This window comes from Lissotriton helveticus, chromosome 8 (genome assembly GCF_964261635.1).
Source record: "Lissotriton helveticus chromosome 8, aLisHel1.1, whole genome shotgun sequence".
Lineage (NCBI taxonomy): Eukaryota > Metazoa > Chordata > Amphibia > Caudata > Salamandridae > Lissotriton > Lissotriton helveticus.
Genome location: NC_136069.1, coordinates 10,399,165 through 10,423,509, shown reverse-complemented (window position 1 = coordinate 10,423,509; position 24,345 = coordinate 10,399,165). Strand labels below are relative to the sequence as shown.

At 47.4% G+C, this 24,345-nt stretch overlaps 1 protein-coding gene across 1 annotated transcript in view; it reads right to left on the bottom strand.

Moving 5' to 3' along the window:
• LOC144771436 (uncharacterized) overlaps positions 1-24,345 on the bottom strand; it is a 240,124-nt gene that overhangs the window by 134,417 nt on the left and 81,362 nt on the right. The window contains exons 2-3 of the mRNA XM_078655878.1: positions 3,962-3,985; positions 2,974-2,994 (exon numbers count right to left, since the gene is read on the bottom strand). Of these exons, the coding sequence (XP_078512004.1) occupies positions 2,974-2,994; positions 3,962-3,985 (45 nt within the window). The remainder of the gene's footprint in view (positions 1-2,973; positions 2,995-3,961; positions 3,986-24,345) is intronic.

Here is a 24,345-nt window from a genome sequence, read left to right as displayed (position 1 = left end):
CCCTTTTAAAGATTTAAAAAAATATATTTGTACTGTCTTAGCAAGATATATGCAAGTAGAATCTTTGAAACTTGAGTGTTCTCCAGCACCTGTTATGCTTTGGCATGTGAATGTTGTTTTAAGAGATGGGGAGGCTGGTGACCTGCGGCGAATTAGCTGATCCACCCACCTACTGTAGACATAAAGCTTATTCTTCAGATCCGTGGCGTGATCTTTAAACACAACAACATCCCGGAGTGTTATATTTGTTGTAATACTCTCAGATGCACATTGTTTTGTTTTATGCAGCAGTAATTTTAGTTAGTTCTGCGGGTTGTGATCGAATCTTGAATCATGTACAAAATACATCTTTATGTGACATCTGAGTATCTTTGTTGAGTCGATCTTTTCCTGCACCTTACCCTGGCATTGCAATCATTCAGCATTCTTGGAAAGTGCACAGAATGATTGTAGCATTCGGATGTACGTTGTTACAACGCATGCTTTTACTACGCATGCCTTTACAACGCAGGTTTTTCAACGCAAGTCGTTACAACGACTTGCGTTGGGGGGCGCTGGATAGTGAATAGTTTAATTTACTATTCCAAATCCAGTCCCCGTGGATAGTAGGGAAGGTGTTGGATAGTAAATGAAACTATTACCTATCCTAGAGCGCCCCCCAGCGCAATTCGTTGTAATGACTTGCGTTGAAAAACCTGCGTTGTAAAGGCACTGCGTGGTAAAAGTTGCGTCGGAAAGGATGTTTCCCTAGCATTCAGTTTAGAGAATACAAATGTTTTCTTATGTTACATTCCTTAACGTATAAAGCACTTTGATAGTTAAAAGATAACTAATGGGATAAAAAGTGAACACAGACAAAGTGGTTCTCACTTCTTTAGAGCTTTCTGGCATCTTCGATTGAAGGTGGGAGGGGATTTTCGTGTGCCTGTCTTCCATTTCATGGAGCACCGTGCCCTTACTTGTAATGCTTTAATACACTGATCAAAATTCACATCTGGCGTTTATTCTACTAGTATACCCTGTGGAGAACATCTTGCTTCATGAACCTAGCTCAATGAAAAAGAGGTATGTAGTTCCTAAAATTTACAAGGCAAGCACCTATGATGTCATCTCTAAGTATAGAATAGGTTGAAAGGATATGGAAAAACCAGGGTCAAGAGCCCTCACCCAACCAATTGGGTGGAATGCTTCATCACTGGGCAGCTCCTCGTTGGGCCAGCGCTGCTTTTTGCTGGAGATCTTTATGACGATAGAGTGCCGTATGAAAAGAGATATAAATGTCTAGAGTGTGGATTGGAAAAAAGTGTGAAAGTTAAAAATAACTAAGGGACACCTAAAACTCATTATTTCTATTGGTGGATCTTGTCCTTGTTAAAAGCGGGGGAAACAATGAAGGGAAATAATGTTACTTCGTCTTTAGGTTCAAGTTAGGGCCAACATGGAGAAGCGTGGCTCAGTGGTTAGAGGCGGCAGACCCGGAAGCTGAGATCGACCGTGGACCAGGGTTCGATTCCCCGCCTCGGCGGGTCTCGGGCTCAAAAATTCCACGGACTCGACAATTCTCGCTTCGGTGCCTCCTCGACTCACAGGGTCACACTCTGCGACTCTGGGCAATACCTTGCTTAATCTCCACTACGGCCCCTCGCGGTGGGATGCCTGGCTTTCACCTTGTGGACACCCTGCTGGGGTTTCTCACAGGGGAATACCAGGACGGGTTCCCTAAGCAAGCGCCGGGACGCTCACGGGCAGCCGTGCGCTTTACAAATCCAGCACATTTACATTTACATGTTTCTTGCCTTAATGTCATAGGGATCTGTGGCAATTCCTACAGGGCCAAACTGAAAAAAACGAATATACAGGGATGTTGGACCAGTATCAAAATAGAGGAAAGTGCCCAAACCAGGAATCCAACACACAAGTGTGGTTCATTCAGTACCTAAATTCAGGCACAGAACGTTCAACCTCATTACTATCGAGATCGCGCCCCTTAGGTATTACGGATGATACCCCCTATTGAGTGGTGAAAGGGCCACTGCGTTGCAGTGCCGGTAACCCACCCATAATCCTCAGTTTTAGCAACTGCATACGTCTCGTTCATTGACCTATGCCGGACCTTGATCGCTGCTGCTCCACCTTTTGTTGAATATTCATGTCCCTAGCACTAGAAACTTGTGGCTAAATCTGCGGATGAACATATGTTTTACACATGTCTAGGACAATACACTTCAACCATGGGTTGTGGTAGTGCAGATATGGGGCAGGGTAAAATGCACCATAATAGTATAGGCTGCATTAGGAACCCAAGTTACAAATGGTGCATCTTCTGTCACCTCTATGTTTGTCCACCTGATGGTTTACACCTTGACATAAGGGATCGCTGATGTGACTTGCTGTAATAGTGCTAGCACATATTATGGCATACATTTAGTATAACCTAATGTCAGGGCCACTGGAAATATGTGACAAGAGAGGAAAAAGGCAAAGTATGCAGCCAATGCGCCGTATTTGTAAGCAGTTTCTCTTCACTATTTTGTAATTTTTACACATGTTGACATTATATGGGCAAAGGTTTCACCTTACCAATATCAGGTTAACACCTAAATACGACAATCAGCAACTGAAAGCGAAGTCATGTATACATCACAAACGGCCAACCACTAAATAGTAACACGTGCGGTAATGTTATATTAACTTTTGATCCGTTTGAGCCAGAAACAATTTCTTTTTGTTAAGATCAACACTTATTCAGAACATGATGGGTTATGTGACAAGTGAGGTCATGCAGAAAACACCACAGCCCCAGAGCCATACAATTCCGGCGACCCTGCCTTATGTGTATAAATAAGTAAGTAATGTAGATGGGAGGTTGCAATGGAGGTGGGGCTAGTCGCACATTGTTTCATATTTTGTTCGATATGTCAATAGAAAAGACACAACTATACATTGGTTAAAAAAAATATGTTTAATAATTACCTTCAAACCATCAGAAGACCCCTATAACATAAAGAAAAAAAAACTGTCAGCATATAATTCAGGCTTGGAAAAGGACATTCTCATTTGTATATTCTTTTACTTTATAATATGGAGCACACTACACTTAGGGGCTGATTCCGATTCCGGCAGGAAATCGTTTCACCCGACACGTACCCGTCATTTTTCCGACCGAATCGTACACCCGACGTCCAAATGAGCAAGTACGATGCAAATCATGTAATTTCCAACCGAATCGTTCTGAAAAAATATTGAAGGCCGGAAAGGAGCCTGACGCAATAGACTCGTACAGGAACAACTCCATGTAGTCAAGCATCAACACAACACGACAGACTCGGATGCGGTGAACGATGTCACATAGTCCAGCATTAACACAACCCATTAGAAACGTACGCAAATGATTCTACACAGCATGGCACATGCTGTGTAGAATCGATGCGACAGACTCCGTCTTGTCTCCCTTGAACGTGTTATGGTGCGATTCGGAGTTTTAATACGCTTCGTCCGAATGCTGCAAGGTGCTGGAACTTTTGCCCTGTACAACGCGTATGAAAAATGCATCGTACTTGCGTGTCTGGAAATTTTGTAGGCTGAGCCTCCGTACGACTAGATTTCCATGTTTCCTGAGCCTGTTAGGTACTGACATAGTGCACGAATCAGACCAGACGATTCGGTCAGAATTTTCCATGAAAACGCATCGTACTTGCTAGTTTGTAGGAAAAAGCTCCGGATACGATTCGGTCGGAAGGTAAGCCTACGAATGGCATTAGGAAGGCATTTTTGACGGAATCGGAATCGACCCCTAAGTTGTAATGTCAATCTCCAGAAAATTTCCTTTAGAAATGCCATTAAATATTCATTATTTTGGACTTTAATTCACTACTGTATCCTGGAGATGGAAAGGTCTGCAGTGGAGGGAGAGGCTAATTGAGTACTAGGTCACATTTTGTTTGATATGGCTAATAATTACCTGTGAAGAAGCCAAAAAAGACATCTGTTAAGGAGAGAAAAAAAAGTGTAAGTATATAATGCAGGTGCGGAAAAAGCTACATTTAACACTTTTCTAATGACTTAACTTTTGATCCCCGCAGAACTAGCCTCAGAACCAGAATAAAAAAGTATTGAAATGCGTGTGATAGTTATAAAGCACATTTGACACTCCTTCACTTACGTTTTAAATCATTTAGGATCTGACCTTGGAGTACCTCTGGCTAGAATTGAAGAAATTAGGTGGCCTATTTACAAGGAGCTAGCGCCGCCGCAGCGTCAACTTGTTTGATGCTGCGGCAGCTTTTGATTTGGCGCTATCTTTACAAAGTAACGCTAGTGGCTTTAGCTTCACTTTTTAAACTCCTGCGCCTATTTTTTCTCAGTGACAGATCCGGTTGCGGCAGCTAGCAATAATGATACGCAAGGTAGGTGTTCTCCTTAAAAAACACGAAAAACGGACACAGCCATATTTACAACGATTTTGGGAAATGGCGCTACTCTGACAAAGAGGATCAGAGTCCCAATGGCGGCAGAATTTTCCCACAAAGAGAAAAGCAGGCATAACAATTATGCAAGTCCACTGGTATAAAAGCTTAACATATCCAAATCACTCTGGCAAGCTCAATGGCACCATGGACCTACTGCGAATATGGTTGCAGATCAGAGCACCAAGAAGGCCACCACCACCATCACCACGGAGGCAGCACAGGAGAAGGGAGCGGACATACCGCCAGAGGCTTATGCTCATTGACCTCAGGGAGGACATCATTGACCATTGCTTGTTTACGCACAGCTTGCAGGTTTTCAAATGCATAAATAAAAGGCATTGTCATTTACAATGCCAAAAGCTCAAACTCTCGCAAATGCGAGACCCATTGCATTGCAAATGCTTGTTGTCTTCAGATTTTGTGTTTCTTTGATATTATTTTCATGCAACATGTGACTCTTGTATACTGCATATTGTGACTGTCACCTGAGTCACCTCCAGATGTCTGGGTGAGTTCTGGTTCTAAGTGAGTGTTTATGACAGAGCACTATTTAGAGCACTAACCCCCAGATTCATCATGGTCATGTTTTGCGAGTCCTTAATAGCGATTTTTAAGGAATCGCTATTGAAGACTCGCAAAACGGGATTCATGTAGAAATCGCAATATTTTTAGCGATTTCTACTGCTTCCTTATTTGCGATTCGCTAATTGCTAATCGCAAATAAGGAATGGCTTTCCCATTCATTCCTATGGGCCTAAAGGCCCATAGGAATGAATGGGGAGTCATTCCTTATTTGCGATTAGCAATTAGCGATTCGCAATAAGGAAGCAATTTCAAGGGGGCCGGGGTGTCCAAAGGACACCCTGTAGCACCCCTGAAATGGTAATGCTCACTGGTGTTGCGCACACACATGTCCAAAGTTTTTGCTATTTACCACGTATTTTTTTATTTATTTTTTATTTTGCAGAGTTTTATATAGCGCGAACTAGACCCGAACCGAATCAGGTATCAGAGCGCTTTACATAGCACCAGTTACGTTACATTTTTTTTTTTAGGCACGGGGAGATTACGTGATTAGCCCAGAATCACAGGAGGTTTTGGCGTCATTACCGAGACTCGAACCCAGATCCCCAGGTCCGAGGTCGAGCGCCCTAGCCGTTAGGCCAACTCCTCTCCCCTAACGTAGTTAGACTTCGCGGTAAATAGCAGCCCCAGATTGCGAATTCGCAATTTTAAATAGGTTCACGAATTGCAGTTAAGGAATCTCAAATTGAGATTCCTTAAATGCAAATATTCGCAATTTAGCGATTTCTAGAATTGCGATTTTTGCATTTGGGATGATGAATCCCAAATGCAAAAAATAGCGCTCCCAAAGGGCCAGATTCTCAGAATCTGGCCCTTTGTGAGCCGATTTTGCTTTCACGAATCTGGCTGTAAGGCTGAAGACAGCACTAGTTTCTCTCGGAAGAGCTGTGGCGCCGCGGCCAGGGCGACTGACTCCGGAATCTGGGGACCACGGTTCGATCCCCGGCTCCGGCGGCAGGTTAGCCCAGCACCATGTGACTCTGGGCAATAGCTTGCTTAATCTTCCCGACGGCCCCCAGCGCCTAGAGACCCTAACGGGTGATTGTGCGCTTTACAAATGTGGATATTATTATTTTTCAGAGGGTTATTAAGGTAATAGACAACATGCCCATCAATCCTTGTCATTTCTGCTGAGCACAAAGCAATGGTCATATACACGCCAATTTGAAATGAAAGCAACACTGTTTGTGCAACCGGAGGCTTGGTCACATCAAGTTTTGCATGCCCATCTGGGCAAGAAGAGGTCAGAGCTGTAGGGTCCTTTCCCCCCCACACCTTTCTGAAGACTTCCATCTGCATTTCTCATGATAGCTCTTTCTGTTTCAGCACCAGCTTTCACTCTCTCTTTCTCTCTTTCTGTACATATCTATTTTCTTTATTGCTGGAAATGAGGGTGATCCAGCCAGATCGAGCCATATCCAGGCCAGCATCAGTGAAATATGCTGAATTTGTCCCAGTGCAATTTACTGACGCTGATGAACTATCACCCTTGAAAAACCCTCCCAACAAGCCAGGAAGCAAAAAAGCCCCTTGGTTCAACGACGACCTCAAGAACTCCAAAAAGAACTGCCGCACCCTCGAGAAAGCATGGCGAAGAAACCCAACCACAAACAACATGACCGCACTCAAGAACGCCACCCGCAAACACCACCAGCTGATCCGCACCACCAAAAAATCAGCATTCAAGGAGCGACTAGACAACAACGCCCACAACAGCAAAGAACTCTTCAGCATTGTCAAAGAGCTCATCAACCCCAACGCCGGCAACAACGACATCACTCCCTCTCAAGACCTCTGTGATTCTCTTGCCTCATTCTTCCACAGCAAGATCGCTGACATACATAACAGCTTCGGCGACCTGACCACTCCCCCAACCACAGAACAGAAGCCCCCCACCACCACCCTCCGCGCCTGGACCCCGATCAGCACCGAAGACACCATCCGCACGATGAACTCCATCCACTCCGGATCGCCAACCGACCCATGCCCCCACCACGTCTTCAACAAGGCCGACTCCATCATCGCCCCCCAACTCCGGGACATCATCAACTGCTCGTTCAACACCGCCACCTTCCCGGAAAGCTGGAAACATGCCGAACTTAGTGCCCTCCTGAAGAAACCTACAGCGGACCCCACCGAACTTAAGAACTACCGCCCCATCTCGCTCCTCCCATTCCCCGCCAAAGTCATAGAGAAGACCGTCAACAGTCAGCTCGCCGCCTTCCTTGAATCTAACAATGCACTAGACCCCTCACAATCCGGTTTCCGAGCCAACCACAGTACCGAGACCGCCCTCATTGCAGCCACAGACGACATCCGGACACTGCTCGACAACGGGGAAACAGTGGCCCTCATCCTCCTGGACCTCTCCGCAGCGTTCGACACAGTCTGCCACCGCACCCTTGTACAACGCCTCAGGAACGTCGGAATACAAGATAAGGCCTTGGACTGGATCATCTCATTCCTAGCCGGAAGAACCCAGAGAGTCCGCCTCCCCCCTTTCAGATCAGACGCCACCGAAGTCATATGCGGTGTACCACAAGGATCTTCACTCAGCCCCACCCTCTTCAACGTCTACATGAGTCCCCTCGCATCCATCGCACGCCAACACAATCTCAACATCATCTCCTATGCAGACGACACCCAGCTGATCCTCTCCCTCACCAACGACCCAACCACCGCCAAAACCAACCTACACGAAGGGATGAAAGACGTAGCCGAGTGGATGAAGAACAGCCGCCTAAAACTGAACTCAGACAAGACGGAAGTGCTTATACTAGGATCATCCCCCTCTGCCTGGGAAGACTCTTGGTGGCCCTCGGCCCTAGGCAGCGCACCCAAACCAACGGACCATGCTCGCAACTTGGGATTCATCCTAGACTCCTCCCTCTCGATGACCAGACAAGTCAACGCCGTCTCATCATCATGTTTCAACATCCTACGCATGCTCCGAAAGATCTTCCGTTGGATACCCACCAAAACAAGGAAGACGGTCACCCAAGCACTTGTCACAAGCCGTCTGGACTACGGAAACACCCTCTATGCCGGAACCACAGCCAAATTACAGAATAGACTTCAACGCATTCAGAACGCTTCCGCCAGACTCCTCCTAGACATACCTCGCCACAACCACATATCTGGTCACCTGAGAGACCTGCACTGGCTCCCCGTCAACAAGCGAATCACGTTCCGACTCCTCACCCACGCATACAAGGCCCTTCACGACCTAGGACCCAGATACCTCAACACTCGCCTGACCTTTTACACCCCTACCCGTCAACTACGATCGTCCAACCAAGCCCTCGCCACGATTCCACGCATCCGAAGAGCCACCATGGGAGGAAGATCCTTCTCCTACTTGGCGGCCAAGACCTGGAACTCCCTCCCCACCCACCTCCGTCTCACACAGAACCACCTCTCCTTCAGAAAACAACTCAAAACCTGGCTGTTCGATCAGTAGCGAACCCCTCTTCCCTTAAGCGCCTTGAGACCCTCTGGGTGAATAGCGCGCTATACAAATTTATGACTTGACTTGACTTGATTGACATTGAGAGGTATTCAGGATCACTTGCAGGTTATCTGATCTCCTTTCCAAATAGTAACCTGCAGGGGATGAGGTATCTTCACTTCCAGCTGGGTCCAATTCAAAGGGTTGACTTAATGCCCTTCAGCCCTACCAAGGAAATAGCCAGAACATTAAACTACCCCCCACTCCCTCCCCTCCACTTTGAACTAGGGTTGTGCAAAATTCATGTAATTTGCTTTCAAGTAATTATACAACATTTAATAATAGTACAAAGGCACAAGAGCTACAAACAACCGTTGCTCGCATTTTGATGGGTTTACATTGTTCCTGCACACCTTTGCAATAATTGTGCCGCAACATGGCTTAATTTCACAAATTTCACATAATAAAGGTAACATGAAATTCTCAAAATTCCTCAAAGTACCCCGGCCATCCTTCCACCAACAGAGCCTTTCACCTTTCTGTGAATCCACCACCCTTTCTAATATCCAGCCACCTGTCCCCTCTGTTCTGTTTTCTCTTTCATTTCACTTTTCCTTTTACACACTCTCCCCTTCATAACTCCTTCCTTTCGCCCGTTCTTCTGTCTCCCTTTCCAGTTTCTTTCTTACATTCTCTTCCACATACACTACATATGCTTGGCTCTGTCCTTATCGCTTTGCTCCGTCTTCTCCACTGACCATGGCTCACTGAGTAGCCCCTCCACCTCTCAGCACCGCCATGTTCTTACTGCGGTGTCGAGACGGGCCACGGGTCCCTATTGGGCTCTCCATTTCTGTGCTGGAGTAAAAGACACAGTTTAACCACATAATTAAGGACCACCCAATGTCGGTGAAACGCCATTCGGGCTGGGACACAGTCAGTCGTCACGCACCAGGCAGTTTCTGCCAGTCACATCTTTTCCAAACACGCACGACCCTACGTGCCAGGGGCCTCATTTATGAAAAGTGACGCATCGCTGCGTGAAAACAGAGATGCGTCACTTTTCACTGCGCACTCCTTGCGACACCAATGATGCGTCATATTTAATGTATGACGCATCATGGCGCAAGGAGTTACAGATACGTCAGTATTTCTGACGTATCTGTAAGCGCAAAAGTGACGCATTGCTGGAGTGTGTCACAAAAGTGACGCAACTCCAGCAATGCTCCCTTTCACATGGGGCAAGCCCCATGTGAAAGGGCCTGCGTCAGTCTTACGCCTGCCATGAGGCAGGCGCAAGATTTTGACGCAATGGCGTCCTAAAAGTGACGCAGTGAAATCTCATAGATTTCACTGCGTCACTTCTACGACCCTTTCTTCCGTCAATACGCCCCCCTTGCATACATTATACCTGGCGCAGGTATAATGTGGCGCAGGGGTTTAAAAAGTGACGCATCTACCTAGATGCGTCACTTTCTAAATATGGTGCAACAAGGCACATCATTTACGCTGCTGGTGCGTCACAAAAAGTGACGCACCGGCGGCTTAAAAGTGACGCACGGCCTCATAAATGAGGCCCCAGGTACGTGGACGACCAGCAGGAAGGAAGTGGAGGGGCGAGGGAGGCCTGGACCCCCTGACAGACCCCGGTCACCCCGCCTCTGCAGCCTCCACTCTGCGCCTTCACTTTCTTCAAACATACGACAAGCCACCCTACCTAACCACATGGGTAAACATACAAAGCTGGTGCGCAGCCAAGGGTGCTGCGCCTCTTACTGCGCGTTGACTGTTGGAGAGGGAAGGCACCGCGGGGCGCAGCAGATAACACCAGAAGGCCGCGCGCAGTGCGCGCACTCACCTTGGGTAGGAGGTCTGTCCGTCGGGTGTGCGCAGCAAGAGAGGAGACGGTGGCAGTGACCCCGAGAGCTCAGGAACAAGCCTTGGCACAGACAAGCGCAGCGCTGCGCAGCTCAGAGGGCGGGAGAAGGAGTTTTTATTAGACCTCCCCGGGGAGTCAGTCCGAAACTGGAAGCAAAAGTCCTGCAGGAAGTCAAGTTCTTTCGTTGCTACCAAAGCAAACTGGCCCCGCCGAGCTCCCCCGCCTTAGAAACACAACGAATGCCCTCCTCCGGTGAAAATGTAGAAAAGCAGTGGCAAAAGCAACAGGCCTGACTAGTTCCGAAGTGAGAGGGATTCTTCACTGGTCGGCGACTTCGTGTTCGCGTGACTATAATAGCGAGTTCATGTTTGGAGGAGTGAGTGAGCGCACGGATGGATGAGTGAGTGAGTGGATAACTGATGGGACTGTTCCATCCTTGCTGGCCAGCACTGAGGATGCCCGCAGCACGACCTTGGAAGGTATCTAGCCAGAGTTAAAAACATGTAAACGAAGACCAATCAATAACAAATGCCGAGTAAGCGACCCCGGGCTGCAGAAAGAGCAGGAAAGGAAGATAAACAGAGGCGCCTATATGGATATGTATTGGATACAAACAATCAAATTCCAATGGCAGACATATCCCGTGCGCTAACACTCACACCAAACCGCAACGTGACGTCAGATAGATACCGCGAAAGCAAGTTCTTAACTTGAAGCAGAGTGTGACACAGTGTTATCTGACAACGCCTTTTATTTATGTGTTTTAAAAGCCTGTTAGCGGTGCTTAAACACGAACTTTGAACTTCTGGTCATTGCTTACGAGAAGCACGCTAGCAGTAACTGCGCCTCTTTTACGGCCATCCAAGTTTAGAGGTACGACACTCAATCAGGGTAATATGAAATGTATTGGGATGATATTACACCGATATTTCGTGTGTCCTTGTACTGTGAATGCACTTTAGAACACATCGCAAGAGGGCACTTAAGATCGATTTGGGGGAAACAAAAGTTTCTCCCCAAATTAGTATTACTGGGTTTGCATTTAATATGGTATCAGCAATACCGGTTCCAGTATTACCGCAGGGCATTGGCATGACGCACGTGAATCAGGCATCTGAACAGGGAGTTCTGTGCTGCTCCTCTAGGCTTAAGGCTTGCTGTTTCTCTAAAGTCGATGGGATAACAATTCAATCCCTTGAAGGACGTGGTTGCAAGTCACTATTAGAAAGGACGTGGCTTGGACGACAAAGAGGATGGTCGTCTAGGTCCGGAGCTCCGTGACCCCTGAGGAAAACTATTGCGAATTAAGGCAACCAAACACAGGGTGAACACCTTGTAAAAGAAGTCAGCGAAGCATGTAGTGAAGAGCTACATGGAATAAAAGCAACCAGCCCTCAAAGTAAGCGCAAAAGCCCGAAATAGCCAAAAACAACTCTGAAACAACCGAGACGCGGAAATAAGATGGCGGAAGGGCGACACCAAAGAACAAACAGACCCGAGTGAAGGGCAACTAAGCCTGGACCCCAACGAACGAAAAAGCACAAGCAGGCACAAGCAGGCACAAGCGCACTCAGCGGACTGGAAACCGGAGCCAAACCGGGAAACAGAAATGAAGTAGAAATGAAGTAGGAAGCGGAAAAGAGGCGAGGAGCGGAAAGAGCGGAGAGACGCTGAAGCGTGGGAAACATCTCCTGTGCGCTTACCTACCAGAGGGACACGCCGCCAGCAGCGACCGCGGGACCGCGGGAGTCAAGCTGAGCCAAACCGGAAGTGCTAAACGGAGGCGGCCATCTCGGGAAGGTAGGAGGCGGAAGAAGAAGGCAAGCTAACCCGGAAGCCATAGAGAAAGGAAGCGGAAACACACGCAATCCAGCGACCTGGAAGCAAAACAAAGGAGACGAAGGAACAGGAACGGACTCGAGAAGGCAGACACACAGCTGAAGCGGCACAACAGTCAGTCAAAATCGACCTCCCCCCGGCCTGGACACACGAGAAGAGCGACCCGCTCAGCAGCCTAATCCGCGCTAGCAAGGAAATGAACAAGTGAGCCCCGCCCTCTCCCTCCTCGAGATCGGGAGCAAAAGCGAGGTGAGGAAGCGGACACAAGACACACGGCGCTCCAGGGGAGAGCCGAGCTGGGGAAATATCCACCTGAACAGCAAGGAAGGATAAGGGGGCAGAGTCTAAAGGCAACGGAGGCAGCTGAAAGGTAGCAAAGCGAGCGCGGGGGGAGTACAGCTACTGGGACACCTGCAGGGGAAACAGCACCACGCAAGCAGTGCTGGGCAGCAAACCCCCCCCCCCCCTTAATACACCGCGCCCACGACTAGTAACAGGCTCAGCCAAGGAGGGGCCGGGAAAAGGGCACATCAGAGGAAAAGGAGACTGAGAAGACTGAGAACACGGTGGTGCTATCTTCTTCAGTACTCAGCGCCATAATCAAGGGGGAGATGTGGAACCACAGGGCCAACGCAGCGGCAAACCCAAAAAAGAGTACAACAAGACCCATACTAGGGGCGTACGAGACAAAGCAAACGCTGGAGGGGGCAAGAACAAAAACAAAGACCAGGCAGATCAAGGTCCCAAGCCGTTTCCGCTATAACGCCACAATAAAAGCATTAGTACCCACGCAGGACAAATAGCAAGCCAAGGAGCGGACAGCAGGCACTCTAAGCAGCGGGAGCAGAACACACTTAAGGAAGATGGCCGAGTTGAAAAACACTAATGACCTGAAGAAACCAAGGAAAGAGATTCTGGAATCACCCGGGAAGCACAGAACAGAGAATGCAACACTAGAAACAGTGTTGAAAAGTATTAACGAAGTCAAGGTCGTGGCGAGAGAAACCAAAAAGTCGATAGATAACATGCAACTAGAGCTAGCGGCGATTCGAGCTGACCAGCATAACACTAACACCAGACTGGAGAAAGCAGAGAACAAGATAAGCGAGGTGGAAGACGCAACTAATAAGAACATCAAGGCCACGGAAGAACACGCAAAGATGGCCAAAGCGATACAGAAGCAGCTGGCAGAACAGGACGATAGAGCAAGAAAGGGGAACATCAGAATCCTAGGCGTCGCAGAAGGCCTAGAGGATAAGGAGAAATCTTGCGCTGCAATGCTCGAGGACATGCTCCCTAAGCTCACCGGCCTAAACTTTGAGAGACAGTTTGAAGTCAACAAAGCATATAGAGTACCAGCAGGGAAACCAGCTTTGGGCAAGCCCCCGAGAGCAATAATCTGCTCTCCACTAAGAGCAGAACATACAGACGCGATCTTCGCCTTTGCAAGGAGAAACCAAAACCTCACCTGGGCGAGCAACAAGATCGTGCTCACACAGGACTACTCGAAGGCCACAGTAGAAGCCAGGAAAGGCTTTTTAGCCATGAGAGAAGTGCTGCGGAAAAGGAACCTCACATACTCGTTCACGGGACCGGTCCGATTCAAGGTCACAGACAACTGGCGATCCATCGCGTTCGAGGATCCAGGAGAACTAAAACGCTACCTGGCAGGTCCACCAACCGAGGAGATGGAGGCAAGCGGGCACAGCCAAAGCGCTCCAAAAAGAAGCGCATCACCGACCGAAGATGGGAAAGCTGAGTGAGCCGGCCCCAGTAAAGAAAGAGGCACAAGGGAAACACAAGGAAGTACCTCAACACCAAAGGACCAAGCCAACGAACATTACACCGACATCTACCTCACGGCCACCTCAGAGCTACCTCATAGCTTGAATGAAGAAACTTTAATAAGACACTACCTACAACAGCGAAGAAAACTTCACAGAGAGACACAGCAGAACTTATAACAAGACGATGAACATTTGCAGAGCGACGACCAATCTACCTCAGGGAGCTGCGGACAAGGAACTTTGTTGTCGCACACCCAATATGCAAGTAAGGGGGGGAGGGGGGAGGGAGGGGAGGGGGGCAGAGGGGGGAAGGGGGGTGCGGGGTACACACACATGGGCTGACAATACTTTCTTCTCTTTCCCTATCTTTCTACACCCTTTTCATTCTTCAAGAGAGAGTAGGCAGGAGAACCAAATACAGAACTAGGACAAGTAGGAAGCCAGCAGGGAAGCCAGCCAGGCAGGAGCGAAAATGACACACAACATGAACCATAATCTCAAAGCGGACATAAGAGTAGTATCAATGAATGTGAAGGGCCTCAACCACCCAGTTAAGAGAAGGAAAGTCCTAGATCACCTATTCAAACTAAAAAGTGACATTTATGTCCTGCAGGAGACCAGGCTAGCCGAAGAAGACATAGGCCGCCTAAAGGCAGGATGGATAGGTCACGTAATAGGGACACCTGCAAAGAACAAAAAAAACGGAGTCATTACTATACTTATCAAAAAGTCAAAACTATCACCGGTCAAAACTAAGAGAGACGAGGAGGGGAGATTACTAATCACTAGCGTGCTCAGGGGTGAGGAGCGTATACATGTGGTAAACATATACGGACCCAATACAGAGGATAAGGCATTCTGGGAACAGACAGTCAAGGAACTAGAAGCGCTACCTTTGGGAGAACTGCTAATAGTAGCGGGCGACATGAACCAAGTACTGGATCCTGCCATAGACAGACACCCACAAAGACAGAGCCTGAATACACAGAGAGGCAACACACTACAAGACCTCTGCGCAAGACTCAGACTAGCAGACCCGTGGAGACTACAAAACCCAGACGAGAGGGAATACACCTTTTACTCTAATCCACACAACTCATACAGTAGGATCGACTATATACTGACATCAGACACTCACACACACCTGATAGAACACACGGAGATAGGCCCAAGAGCGATCTCAGACCACTCGCACATCTGCCTAACTCTAACGGGCAGACACAACGAGCACCCCACACGAAGATGGAGGTTTGACGATGATCTCCTCAAAAACAGCAGCAGCAGTACTGAAATAGAAGTTGCACTCAAGGAATACCTAGCTAACAATGACACAGCAGACATAGGAAGAGAGACACTATGGGACGCAATGAAAGCTACTGTGAGAGGGACAATAATGAACATCAAAGGAAGACAGAACAGAGAAAGAAACAAAAAGATAACCGACTTAGAAAGCGAAATAAAAAGATTAGAGGCAGGTCACATAATCAATCTAGAAGACAGGAACACCCTCACAACGCTAACAAAGAAAAAGTACGAATTAAACAGGATCCTTAGTGAGAGGGCAGGCACCTGGATTAACAAGTATAGAGCAATAAATCTATGCTCGGCCAACAGGGCAGGGAGAGCACTTGCGGCATACCTCAAAGGCAAGCAGAGGCAGCACACAATAGCAGCAGTCAGAGACGGCACGAACAAATCACACACATCGAACAAAGGAATACTGGACACTTTCAGAGACTTCTATGCACAGCTATAGAAAAAAGACGAAACGCTAAAAGCAGATGGAGGAGAGGAACTACTAGGGAGCGTCACAACTCCAACCCTGTCGGAAACACAGAAGGACAGACTAGATTCAGAAATAACTGGAGATGAGATAGAGAGAGCAGTCAATAGCCTGAAAGATAAAAAGGCCCCTGGGCCGGACGGTTTCACGGCCAAGTTCTACAAACACTACATCAAAGCACTAAGGCCAGCAATGACATCAGTCTTTGCGAACTGCATACACAAAGGCCGCATGACGCCGTCAATGGCGGAAGCAAACATTATAGTGATCCCCAAAGAAGGCAAAGACGCACAACACCCGGGGAACTACAGACCAATATCACTTATCAATGTTGACTGCAAAATATATGCCAAGGTCCTGCCCACCAGGCTCAACACTTACCTTCCATCCCTCATACACTGCGCACAAGTGGGATACCTGAAGAATAGGATGTCCCAAGACAATACAAGACTGCTGTGCCACGTAATCAACCACGCGGCCAAAAGCAACAACGCGGCGGTCATGATCGCCCTCGATGCGGAAAAAGCTTTCGACAGAGTGTCATGGCCCTACTTAGAGCTATGTATGCAAAAATTCGGACTGGGCCAACACTATAGGAAGATGGTAATGGCACTGTACAATGAACCCAAAGCCCGCGTGGTTGTGAATGGAGGCACATCGGAGCTACTAGATCTCAAACGAGGGACGAGGCAGGGATGCCCTTTATCCCCAGGCCTCTTCCTACTAGCGATTGAACCCCTACTGAGCATGATCCGCTCAAACCCTGACATTAGAGGCATACCTATAGAGGGTGAATCCTTCAAATTGGCAGCATATGCAGACGATGTCCTCATAGTAACAGAGGACCCTGAGAGTTCCATTAAGGCACTAATGAAAACCATAGATCAGTTTGCGCAAGTGTCGGGATACAAACTCAACAGAGAGAAATCTGAATGCAAACCACTGAATATACATACCAACAAGACGGTACTGGGGACCTCGGGTCTAGCATGGCAGAAGAAAGCCATCAAGTACCTGGGCCTCCTGTTCGAGAGAGACTTGCGGACCACAGTAGACCAGAACGAACAAGCAATCTTGCACAAAATAAGGGAGAAGCTAGAGGGATGGTCATCAAGATTTACCACATGGTGGGGGAGGGTGGAGACCATCAAAATGATGGTCACCCCTATGATCAACTACACGCTCAACATGCTACCACTAACAAGCACACCTGACTTCCACAAGAAACTGGACAAACTACTAAACACATTTCTATGGAGAGGGAAGAAGCCTAGAATCAGCCTTCAGAAACTCAGACTTCCCAAGGTTCTAGGAGGTCTGAACATAACGAACTTCAGAACCTTCCAAACAGCCTGCTTGGCAGCACAGGGCCTACACTGGATATCACCAAAGAAAGATTACACCCCGGCCTGGCTCTCCCTAGAGCAGAGACTTCTAGGAGGAATGGAACCCGTGGCACTACTCACAGCGACAAAACACCCCGCGATTAAACAGAACGCAATCCTCAGGAACACACGACTGGCCTTACTAAAATTAGACAAACTACTAGACATCAGCGTCAGACAAACTCAGCTAGAGTCGCTATGGCACAACCCCAGAATTAAGTACAGGAATAAAACACTGGATATGCACACCTGGTACAGGCAGGGCATAACAACGGTGAGCCAGCTACAGGAGACAGGGAATCAGACAGCGTTTGACGAACTCAGACAACAATACAACTTCGACAACATAGAGCTCTATAACTTCCTTAAAATAAGAGTAGCAATAGCCAAAGCCAACATAAACACGCTCGCCCCATCAATAACACAATACGCTAACAGCCTGAACATCACGGGACACCAGGTAGCACACATATATAGAGCCATGACCCCCAAAACGTCCAAATTGAACAACAGAACTGTAAGCCAATGGGAAGAAGCAGCAGGGAGAGAGCTAAGCGAGAAGGAAAGGGCAGATTTATGGTCCTCCACATCAAGGAGGAAAGTGACAACGACCCTTGATCAGACAAAATTCTGGCTAGTACACAGGGCCTACTGGACCCCAGCACGTCTTGCCAACATAGGCATCAGAGAGACTGACTCCTGCTGGAACTGCAACAGGCAGAAGGGAGACCTAGCACACCTCCTATTCCACTGCGCCAAAACAAAGAAGTTCTGGCACTCCATAATCACTCTTATCAATGACATGACAGGAGCCACACTATCAATGGACTTCCACCACCTAATACTGGGGTACACTGACCCTTCCATAACATCCGAAAATGACAGAGACCTGATTGACCTCCTGCTTACAGCAGCGGTCAAGACGGTGTTGAATAACTGGAAGGACAAAGCAAAGGCCACCTTTAAAGCCTGGTTCAACTGGGTCATTTTCCTAAGGGGAGCCGACACCATAACGTCCAACAGCCAAAGGGACTCAGGGAAAAAGAGCGAGTTATGGCTGTCACTAGACAACTACTTGTCCTCTCACAAGCCACCCTAAACACTCAGACCAGACAATACTACAAAACGCACACATGCACCCTACTCAACAACATAATATGCCAACGTATCTCTACCTCGGACACCTTTCTTCTTTTGATCTTCTATCTCCTCACATCACCAGGGGGGCGGAAAGATAACCATACCGATGGCAAAGGGACACGGGGGAAACTGGAACGTGCAAGAACGGAGAGAAGAAGATGTAACAAATTGCAGAATGGACTGTCAAGAGCCAAACTAATTAAAGCCAATGTATACAATGCTTGACAACCCCCCTCCCCCCCCCCCCGGCGCTTTTTCTTCTTTCTTTTTCCCCATGTGTTCTTCACCCAGTACCATGTAAATATGCTCTTTATTTTCAATAAAAAATTACTGAAATAAAAAAAAAAAGAAAGGAGGGATGTAGAGAGCCACTCGGGCTCTCCTAAACAATGTATCCCACGGTCATGCATCCACACACCCGAGGGGCGGGCTCGACCCGAGGGGATAAATAAACGGCCAGAAGACCGCTCGAGGTCTACCAGCCATCGACTAATTAACTGTGTGCCATGTCTTACTTTTAGCGCTGCTGCGGCCTGCATCCTCATGTCCCGCCCCGCTACAGTGGGGATCCCCGAGGGGTCCGCGTGCCTGCATCATATCCAGGCAGGAGTGTGCGAGGGAGGAGGTATAAGTACCTCTCCCACCTACCTGGCGTCCTCTTCCCCACTACCTTTCACGCCATTTAGCGCCGAGGTTCCACGCCATCTGGTCTTGCGGCGTGCTGGTTTGGGAAACGGCTTTTACAATGAAGCCGTTTCCACGAAATCTTTAACCACGAATGCAGTACAACGCATGCGTGGTTACAACTAATGCCTTTACCACGCATGCCTTTACTACGATGTTTGTAGTAAAGGCATATGTGGTAAAAGTAAAAAAAAAAAAGGGGGGGGGCTTGGGGGGGTCTCCCCCCCAAATAAAACAACTCACCATAAGTCACGTCGGCATCAGAGTCGATTAAGAGAAATCGGTAAAAAATGCCGTTTTCTCTTAACGACGTATGACGTCACCACGCAAATAGTCGAGGAAAGGTTTATGCGTGCTAAACGAATTCCGTTGTAACGCATGCGTGGTAAAGGCATGCGTTGCAACGGAATTCGTTGTATCGTCATATATTCGCTGGTTTCATCCCCTGTCTTGAAATCAGGGCCGGCCTTGTGGCCTCGTCGGGTTTTGTGGTGAGTCAACCCCCACCCCCTGGCACGAACGTCAGTATTCCCGCCTTGGGTCATATCTCTTGGCCAGAACTAATAAATATGTGATTTGATAGCTTATAAGGGCCATACATTATGGCTCACAAAGCATTCTAAATCCACTGTTTTCTCTGTCGTGAGCCGTTGAGGGTTATTTACGATTGCAGCAGTCTCTTTTTGGCCGGTTGCTCGACCCTGCTCTGGTGGTGGGAGGAGTGGTGCATACTGGGGGAACATTTGAGTCGGGCCGAGTGGCCCTTGGCCCAGTCGGGCGCACAGGCTACCACTGGTGTTTGCTTTCGTAGAAGGGGTTCACACGCTACAGTGGCCACGGCTCACTCTTGACCCTGTGCCTTGTGGCTCATCTGGACAGATGCTTCGGGGGTTGTATCCAGATTCCTCCCCAATATCGAATTGGCACGCAGCTGGTTATTCGTTGGCCCGCTGTGCCTCTTAAACATTGACAGACTGGGCTCTGCCCGGCAGGGAACGAGTTCAATATGAACATTTTGTCTATCATCCAATGGGGATGGCGCCCCGGTGTTACCACGGACAAAATTTCAAGGTGTTTGTGAGGCTCACGGGACAGGAAAGGCCCGGGATAATAATATCTGTGTTAACCCCTCCCACGCTGGTGACGGAACCGCTCCATCACGCCCCTCGGGTGGGCTGTGCTGGTGACGGAGCGGTTCCGTCATGGCCCGCTGGCCGTGCCTGCGCGGCGCGTTCTAGTGAGCGGGCGGGCCGTGACGGAACTGCTCCGTCACAAGCACAGCCCACCCGAGGGCCGTGACGGAGCGGTTCCGTCAGCAGCGTCGGAGTGCCGCGTGGCCCCCCCGCCCCCTAGCACTGCGGCGGAAACGCGCCGCAGCAAAGGGGTTAAAAACTACATGAACGATGTGCCCTTCTGCTGCTTCAATGTTGACGGATTACAGAGCAGTTAAGGTGTACACCGCTCCAAGATAGCTCAGGCTTGAGCGCGCACGTCATGCATCAGGGTGGACTTGCAGGTATGGTTACCAGATACTACAGTTGATTATTTTGTACATGCTGTCCAGGACAACTGTGCGGCTGCGCCCGGTTCAGAGTTGCCGCGGGAGTGGTCGTCGCATGGTTTGGAGATATGAGAGCGTCGGGTCGGCTGTGGTGGGTGCGGGCCATTATTCGTCCCGCTTTAAGACTGTGTATCCGACCCAAAGGCAAATTGTTATTTGCATATTAACTAAAGTAACGTTAAAGAAACAGGGTGTGCTCTGCACAACATATCTTCGGAAACACCTTCATTTTTGAAAGACATATTGCACTAAACATGGAGGAATATGATAAACTCTCTTCGAAAGTCAAAAAAAGTGTATTTCATTATCATGCAGAAGTGTTTCACCTTGGTACATCAGATTACATCACGGAATTGAGGCATTATTTAATAGTGATCATTTTCAAACATGAACTAGGAAAATTCATGTCACCCAGTCCAGATAACAATGCCATTAGCGAACCATAAGGCAAGCCATGAGTCAGGTATACCTTATGTCTGGCGTAAACTATTAGAATTGGTACAGAATTATAGTTTATTAAATCAAACACAAGAGGTTTTGTACAACACACATACTGAACTCATATTTCAAGATGTACTCATGTGTGGTAATGATGAACAAGCATTTGCAATGCAATAGGTCTCGCATTAGGAAAGTGTGAGCTATTAGTATTGTAAATGACAATTTTTTTAAATATGTGTTGGCTTTGAAAATATATAAATTAATAGCATTGTTATTCACAAAGCCAATAGCTTACACTTTCCTAATGCGAGTCCTATTGGCTATGGCAATGCTTGTTGGTAGCACGCAAGGACAGTGCTGTTGTGGTACCCATGCTTGTCTCATCACTCTTCCCATCAGGATCTCATGGGGACTCACGCCTGTATTTCGGTCTGGAATACTTCGGATTCCCATCAGAACAAGAGGTAAAGCCTCTATCCAATTCATGTTAGTAGATTCACACATCTTTCCTAGTCTCGACTTGATAGTGCCATTCATCTGTTCCACCACTCCAGAAGCCTCTGGGCGATATGCACAGTGCAGCTTTTGTGTAATCTTGAAAGCTTTACAGAGCTGATCAGTTACTTCATTCTGGAAATGCCCACCTCTATCTGATTCAATTGTGACTGGAACCCCGTACCTAGGTATTAGTTCTCGCAGTAACAACTTGGCTACTGTGATGGCATCATTCTTTTTGGCCGGGTAAGCTTCTACCCATTTTGAAAATAGGCAGACAATAACAAGGACATATCTCATTCCTTTACAAAGGGGCAACTGAATGAAGTCAATCTGCAATCTTACAAAAGGACCTCCTGACTTCCCAATTTTACCCACTTCAACTACTGTCTTCTTCCCAGCGTTGAACTGCTGACATGTCAAGCACCTCTGGCAGAGCGACTCCGCTACCTTCCTGAACTTCGAGCTGTACCATGTCTGTTGGAAAACGCGAACCATGGCATCCCTACCAATGTGTGCATCTCCGTGTATGAGTCTGGCCATAGAAGCAAGCAAGCGATTAGGCAACACAGGCATACCATCAGGGCCCACAATGACACCATCCTCGCTCCTTTGATAACAACCAAGCTTTCTCCATTTTCCCTTTTCCTTTGGTGTCGCAGCATGCTGCCAATCTTTCAATTCATCCCATGTAGGCATATCCTCAAACACCATAAGTTGGCAGCTGTTTCCGTATCCCCCAATTTGATATTGACAGACATTTGACGTCTGGCACAATGTTGGGCTACTTGGTCAGCATAATTATTTCCTACTGTCACATGGTCATTGCCAGATTTATGAGCAGCACACTTGACCACTGCCAATTCTTTTGGTAACTGGATTGCATCCAGCAATTCTTGTACAACTTTCCCATTTCTGATAGGAGTACCTGAAGATGTCAGAAACTCCCTTTGCAGCCACAATTGGCCGAAGTCATGCACAACTCCATAACCGTACTGACTGTCAGTATATACGGTTACTCTTTTATTTTTCCCAATTTTACAGGCTCTTGCCAATGCAACCAATTCAGCTACTTGTGCAGACTTTACTCCAAATAGACAAGATGCTTCTATAGTGCGTGATACCGTGACTACAGCATAAGCAGCACTTAGGCCTGCAGTTTCATGTCTCAGACATGAGCCATCCACAAACAACTCATAATCTTCTACAGGCAGGGGCATTTCCTTGATATCTGGTCGTGGTTTAGTACTAAACTCAGTCAGGTCAATGCAGTCATGCTCGACCTCTCCCTTTGCTTCTGCAATCAGTGAGTCTGGTAATAGGGTAGCTGGATTTAATATGTTACACCTAGTAATGACCACATTCGCAGCACCTACAAGAATTCTCTCATATCTAGTCAGCCGACTAGGGGTGAGATACTGGGTTTTAGTTCTGGTCAGTAGGATTACAACTGCATGTGGAACATACACAGTTACATGAATTCCCATAACAATGGATTCACTCTGTTCTAGACTCATGCAAGTTGCGGCTACTGCTTTCAGACATCCAGGTAATCCAGCAGCTACTGGATCCAAAGTAGCAGAAAAGTATGCCACTGGACGTCTAGTCAAACCATGCTCTTGGGTTAGGACTGACAGTGCACAATTGTCTTGTGTATCACAAAACAGTGCAAACTCCTTTGAATAATCCGGCATTCCCAATGCTGGAGCTGTACATAGACATTCTCGTAATTTAGTAAATGCCGTCAGGCTCTCCTCGTCCCATTCCACTGGGTCTTTTGCTCCTTTCTTTGTCATTTTGATTAATGGTTTTGCTAGGACTGCAAATCCCACAATCCATTGCCTACAGTATCCTACAACTCCAAGGAACATTCTGATTTCTTTCTGAGTATTAGGTAACTGCATGTTTCGAATTATCCTAATTCTTTCTGAAGTAACTTTCCTGATACCTTTCTCTATCTGGTGCCCCAGATATTTTACTGAATTGGTACAGAACTCTAGTTTGTCAGGTGATACTTTGTGTCCTCCTTCACCTAAATGGTTCAGCAAGGCAATAGTGTCAACAACACAGTCTTTCTGACTTTTAGACGCCACCAAGAGGTCGTCTATATATTGCACCAAAACTGAATTTCCAGGCAAGACTAGGGATTCAAGGCACTTTTTCAGAATCTGATTAAAGATTGAGGGGCTTTCTGTGTACCCCTGGGGGACTCAATTCCAAACGAACACGTGACTGTTGAATGCAAATGAGAAAAGAAATTTGCTGTCTGGATGCAAGGGGATCGAAAAGAATGCGTGACATAGGTCAATCATGGTGAACCACTCAGCATCCCAGGGAATTTGATACAGGATCACTGCTGGGTTCGGAACAATAGGGCAGCAGGGAACAACAATTTTGTTTACCTTTCTCAGGTCCTGTACTACCCTGTACTTGCCACTAGGTTTCTTGATTCCAATTATGGGTGAGTTACATGGGCTACTCATCACTTCTTGTATGATGTTGGATTCTAGCAATCTTTTTATTTCAATGGCCACTCCTGCTCTCACTTCTGCACTCATTTTGTATGGCTTAGTATTGGGGTAAACTGCATCTTCTTTTATGGCTACTTTAATTGGGTCTACATTTGCCATTAGTCCTACATCTTTTCCAGTAAAATCCCATACTTCTGGTTTCACCGTCTGTTGGAGTTCTTCAGGTAAGTCTTGTATAGTCAGTCGTTTAATTTCTGAGTCAGGTCTGATTAACATTAATTTGTATATTCCATCTTCGTCTGGGGTTTGAATTTTGACGCCTTTTGGTGTGCAAAAGATGGTGCAGTTCATTTTACACAACAAATCACGTCCTAATAA